The sequence below is a fragment of the Lactuca sativa genome, chromosome 2 (genome assembly GCF_002870075.4).
Source record: "Lactuca sativa cultivar Salinas chromosome 2, Lsat_Salinas_v11, whole genome shotgun sequence".
NCBI lineage: Eukaryota > Viridiplantae > Streptophyta > Magnoliopsida > Asterales > Asteraceae > Lactuca > Lactuca sativa.
In genome coordinates, this window is record NC_056624.2 from 73,986,676 (window position 1) to 73,992,826 (window position 6,151).

General features: G+C 33.9%; 1 protein-coding gene across 1 annotated transcript; it reads left to right on the plus strand.

Moving 5' to 3' along the window:
* Window positions 1-617: 617 nt before the first annotated feature.
* LOC111909124 (sulfite reductase [ferredoxin], chloroplastic) lies at window positions 618-6,151 on the plus strand. Its single transcript, XM_023904912.2, has 8 exons — window positions 618-924; window positions 1,571-2,353; window positions 2,441-2,737; window positions 2,847-3,044; window positions 3,337-3,471; window positions 4,100-4,216; window positions 4,476-4,634; window positions 5,669-6,151. Exons 1-8 carry the CDS (start codon window positions 721-723, stop codon window positions 5,873-5,875), a joined length of 2,100 nt encoding a protein of 699 aa, XP_023760680.1. The 5' UTR covers window positions 618-720; the 3' UTR covers window positions 5,876-6,151.

The window sequence follows — 6,151 nt, forward strand, 5'->3', positions numbered from 1 at the left end:
ATAGTAACTTTAAATAATAAATATAAAAGTCTAAAAAATCCTTATATTTATTAGTTTAATAATCGTTTATAAATCTTTTACTCGTAATTTCTATGGGGTTATAACCTAACTTTTTATATTCAATAATTGTTAAATATTTATTATTAGTTTTATTTTAAAATTATATTGCCGAGATTCTTTATATTACAAACGCTATATACATAAAAACACATAAAATACAAAGCTTATAAATATAATAAAATAATCAAGATTAATTAAAAATAAATGTATTATTTAAATAAATTAATAAGATATAAAAATAAAACATTAAAAACGAAAACAACAATTATATGGTGCCAATAAAAAAATATACGATGCCAACAAAAATAAAACATTAAAAAACAAAAACAACAATTATATGGTGCCAATCAAAAAAATATACCATGCCAACAAAAATTGCCTTAATAAAAAATACAATAAAAGATACTAGTAATTTCAACCAAACGTACCCTTAAAAATATAGGCGAGTAAGAAACGGACGATAAAATGAAGCGCGTGAAACTATTCATACGAAATGTGCTCGTGAGTGGCACGTGACATGGCACAATACAGAGAGGTTTGAAAGAACCACAGTCGCCTTTCACTAACCACCCGATTCAATATCAGCTTGCCCATTAAATTCTCGCTTTCTATAAACCCTAGCTTTTATTCTCATTCAATCGGACATTTCTATCTGTTCCGATGTCGACAGCCGCGGCGTCATCGATCGGAGCTGCAAACACATCGCTGGTGAAGGATTCTAAGCTTCAATTGAAAACTTTTAATGGATTCAGGAAAAACACGAGCTACTCGTCTACTTATTCGCTTCTGTTGGACACACGCATACATCCATTCACATCCATATCTTCCTCCACTTCTCCTGCCGTCATCAGAGCTGTTTCAACGGTAATTATCATATTCTACTGTTTCTGGATTCTGTCTTTGTTCTGCAACATTGATTCATTCTTGCTTTACGATTTCAGATTTAGCATCAGAAATGTAAATAGTAGTCGTGTAAGATCTAACGTTAATTGAAGTGTGAAAATGATTTTTGCTTCCATGGCTCTAGCATGAGCTTTAGCAGTATGATTAAGTTGTGTTATTGTTAGAAAAAACAGGGGAAATGAGTTCTTTTTGAGTGGTGATTTGGATTCAAATAACACATTCGTATGTAATATTGTTTCCCTTTCATTACGGGAATGGATGCATGGCATTTGGATCTTCCGATGTTCATAAATTCGGAAAGTTTCTGCTAATCTCAATTTGCGTCATGTATTTTCATATAACAGAAATTATTTTACTTTACAAAGCATATGCATTTCATTTCTATTTTCTAGTTCAGAAGCAGTGTTCCATTACAGAAATCAATCAACTTAATTGCTTACGAGTCAATCTCTCTTTTTTCAATAAACCGAGCCTGTAAATCAAACTCACTTCTCAAATTAAGTATTTGAAACAGACCACCTTCTTATGATATGTTTTAAAATCTCCAAGTTGCATCATTATAACTAATGAAGATATTTGTCTCTAATTTTCTATTACGTGTTTGCAGCCAGTGAAGCAGGAAACTGCAGTTGAGACTAAGAGAAGCAAGGTTGAAATATTCAAGGAACAAAGCAACTTCATTCGATACCCTCTCAATGAAGAGTTGTTAACTGATGCACCTAACATAAACGAGGCTGCTACTCAACTAATCAAGTTCCATGGAAGCTACCAACAATATAACAGAGATGAAAGAGGTGCCAAATCATATTCATTCATGCTTCGTACAAAGAACCCATGTGGAAAAGTTTCCAATCAACTCTACCTTGCAATGGATGATCTTGCTGATCAATTTGGAATTGGAACTCTTCGGTTAACAACCCGACAGACATTTCAACTCCATGGAGTCATAAAGAAGGACCTCAAAACTGTAATGAGCACAATCATCAAAAACATGGGATCAACACTTGGTGCATGTGGTGATCTCAATAGAAATGTTCTTGCTCCTGCTGCCCCTTTTGTGAGGAAAGATTACCTTTTTGCCCAACAAACAGCAGACAACATTGCTGCTCTTTTAACCCCACAATCTGGATTTTATTATGATATGTGGGTAGATGGGGAGCAGTTTATGACTGCAGAACCTCCTGAAGTTGTGAAAGCTCGCAATGACAACTCTCATGGGACAAATTTTCCTGATTCTGCTGAGCCTATTTATGGAACTCAGTTCTTGCCAAGAAAGTTTAAAGTTGCAGTCACTGTGCCTACAGATAACTCGGTTGATCTTTTGACAAATGACATTGGTGTTGTGGTTGTTACTGATGATAATGGAGAACCCCAGGGTTTCAATCTATACGTATGACATTTTTAAACATGCATTATTATTGTTTGTTTTCTGTTTTAGAAATATGAAAATCAAGCTCATATTTTTTTTTTTTTTCAGGTTGGTGGTGGGATGGGAAGAACACATAGGATGGAATCCACTTTCCCTCGCTTAGCAGAGCCATTGGGTTATGTCCCTAAAGAGGATATTTTGTATGCAGTGAAAGCCATTGTTGTTACACAAAGAGAAAATGGAAGAAGAGATGACCGAAGATACAGTAGAATGAAATACCTGATAGATTCATGGGGAATCGATAAGTTTAGATCAGTTGTTGAAGAGTACTATGGAAAGAAGTTTCAACCTCCAAAGGAGTTACCCGAATGGGAATTCAAAAGCCACCTGGGGTGGAATGAACAGGTTAGTTTCATCAAAATCTACCCAATTATATCATTCCACTTTGATACTTTGAATCTTTTTCTTAAAAAGACATTACTTTGTTTTTCTTACATTTAATTTGTTGTGGCAGGGTGATGGGCGTTTATTTTGTGGGCTCCATGTTGATAGTGGTAGGGTTAAGGGGATAATGAAGAAGACATTAAGAGAAATAATTGAGAAGTATAACTTGAATGTGAGGATCACACCAAACCAAAACATTGTCCTTTGTGATATTCGCCCTTCTTGGAAACGTCCGATCACTGTAGCTTTAGCACAAGGTGGTCTTTTGGTAAGTCATCTGTATTCATCTACCTTTTACAAGTAATAGCAACATACTTTCATTAACCTTTTATATTATCATACTTTCATTTCTTCAAAACAAAATGCGTTAATAAGAAAAAAAGATTGAAAATAGTCAAAAACTCAAAATACAAAGAAATGTACATAAGAAGATGCTATAATAAACTGATAAACAAAAGTATATTGCTATTTCTTGCATCTAGTCCTTTAATTAAAGATTTATTTAATTATCTTCAATAGTTACTTATATTATTTATTGGAAATTGTTATTTTTTTTCCAGCCTCCTACTTATGTGGATCCTCTTAACATAACTGCAATGGCATGCCCTGCTCTTCCACTTTGTCCTCTTGCAATTACTGAAGCTGAACGAGGAATTCCTGACCTTCTTAAACGGGTTCGAGCTGTATTTGAGAAGGTATTTATTGAATTAATTTCATTATTTCATTAAATAGTAACCAACTTTCATTATTATTTATTTCCACCTAAATATCTCAAACTTCTTGTCAACTCTCAAATTTGTACTTTTTTGTTGACATGGATTAGTTTTAGTGAAACTTTGTTACTATTTAATGAAATTGTTTCCATTAGTCTGCCACATCTTATAACTTGTGCCACGTCATCAATAAATGCAAAATTTTATAACAATGGAACAAAAAGAAAATACAAACTTTATTGAAGTATAAGTTAACATGATCATTGACTTTCTATTAGAAAGCTTGCCACATCACTATTGCCATGTCATCTATCCGAGTAGTTGTGTTAGTTAGTTTGTTGTGAAAAGAGGCTTGTAAGTTGCAACAAACAAACCAACACAACTACTCGGATAGATGACATGGCAATAGTGACGTGGCAGGCTTTCTAACAGAAAGTCAATGATCATGTTGACTTATACTCCAATAAAGTTTCACTACAAATTTGATAGTTGAGTGGTTAAATTTGTTGAAAAAAGTTTCAGGTACCTAGTTGGAATGAGTAAGAAACTTAAAAAAAAAAATTAAGTTTTCATGTGATTTTTATTAAGAAGCATGAGATTGTGATGTCAGGTTGGTCTTCCGTATAATGAATCCATAGTAGTAAGAGTTACTGGTTGCCCTAATGGATGTGCTCGACCCTACATGGCTGAACTTGGATTGGTTGGTGATGGTCCTAATAGCTATCAGGTACTTTTCACTTCTTTTTCTTACACAGTACAGAACTGTACTGAACAGAACAGAACAGAACAGGTTGTACTATATCTGACATACATGTAACTTGAGACTGATGTCAACAGGACAAAACCTGAAAGCTTTTGTCCTACCTAAAAACGTGTGGACAAAGATTGATGTGAATGAGAAAAAAGTTGCAATTTTTTTGGATTCACTTTTGATCATGTGTGAAAAGACGTGAATGCCCTTTGTGTGACATTGTTCTTTTTTGTAGCTATGGCTTGGGGGAACACCAGGTCAAACTGCATTAGCCAGAACTTTCATGAACAAGGTTAAGATCCAAGACCTTGAGAAAGTCTTTGAACCCTTGTTCCACAGCTGGAAATCCAAGAGGAAATCTAAAGAATCATTTGGCGACTTCACAAATCGCGTCGTAAGATTCCTTCATATCCATATTAAAAGACCAAAATACCCTTGTTATATGTTGAAATAAGTAAAAACAATAAGTTCAATTATATATTTATATGTATTTATGATGAATAAATAAATATTTTAATAAAACTAAAATGAAAAAAGTAATTTAGCTTTTTATTTGAGTAAATTACACGAATGGTCCCTATGGTTTAGGGTAATTTGCGCGTTTGGTCCCTAACTTATTTTTTTAACTCGGAAGGTCACTACTGTATGTGCTTGGTCTCTGTCTTACCTAAAAAGACTATTTTGCCCTTGATTTTTTAATTTATTTTAATAAACACACCCCCAACCCCACCCTCTCATCTTACCTTACCTACCCTATCATTTTTCTTTATTTAAATAATATTCTTTTTTAGGTAAGACAGGGACCAAACGCGTAACAAAAACAAACAGTTGGGTCCAAGTGCGTAACAAAAACAAGAGTAAATTACACGATTGTTCCCTATGGTTTGGGGTAATTTGTGCGTTTGGTCCCTAACTTATTTTTTTAACTCGGAAAGTCCCTACTGTTTGTTTTTGTTATACGCTTGGTCCCTACTGTTTGTTTTTGTTACGCGCTTGGTCCCTACTGTTTGTTTTTGTTACGCGCTTGGTCACTGTCTTACCTAAAAAGACTAGTATTTAAATAAGGGAAAAATGGTGGGGTAGGTAAGGTAAGGTGAAGGGGGTAGGGTTGGGGGTGTGTTTATTTAAATAAATTAAAAAATCAAGGGCAAAATAGTCTTTTTAGGTAAGATAGAGACCAAACACGCAACAAAAAAAAGTAGGGACCTTCCGAGTTAAAAAAAAAAAGTTAGTGACAAAACGCACAAATTACTCTAAACCATAGGGACTATTCGTGTAATTTACTCCAAAAACAAACAATATCGACCTTCCGAGTTAAAAAAAATAAGTTAGGGACCAAGTGTGCAAATTATCCCAAACCATAGGGACCATTCGTGTAATTTACTCTTTTAATTATTGAATAACAATTATTTTCTTTGTTCTTTCAAGGGATTTGAGAAACTTCAAGAAATAGTGGACAAATGGGAAGGAGTACCAAAATCATCATCACGTTACTACTTAAAGCTTTTCACTGATAAGGAAACATTTGAAGCTGTGGATGCACTTGCAAGGGTTGAGAACAAGAGTGCTCATCAATTGGCAATGGAAGTCATCCGTAATTTTGCTGCTTCACAGCAAAATGGCAAAAGCCAGTAAGTAACATAATCTGAAATTGAAGAGAGGAATAAGAGTATGTTTTGCAAGTCTGTATTATATATGATGCTCTAATGTGTTTCAATTTAGGTGTTGATTCCATTTCTAAATCAAGGTTTGTTTCGAGACTTACGTTTTTTGTTTATTGAGAGTAGTAGTGTTTGATCTCTGATTGCTTCTGTTTATGTATGTGTTTCAGTTTTGAATTTTGATGTAGTCTTAAGTAGTTTGATATTGTCATCTATTTCCTGATGTTTTATATCAATAAGTTTTTGGTTA

What these genes read in the sequence shown, in the direction of transcription:
- LOC111909124 (XM_023904912.2), top strand. Translation starts at nt 721, where the DNA reads ATGTCGACAGCCGCGGCGTCATCGATCGGAGCTGCAAACACATCGCTG. An exon ending in CCCAGGGTTTCAATCTATAC is followed by an intron (nt 2,354 to 2,440) that starts GTATGACATTTT and finishes TTTTTTTTTCAG; the next exon opens with GTTGGTGGTGGGATGGGAAG. An exon ending in TTCGAGCTGTATTTGAGAAG is followed by an intron (nt 3,472 to 4,099) that starts GTATTTATTGAA and finishes TTGTGATGTCAG; the next exon opens with GTTGGTCTTCCGTATAATGA.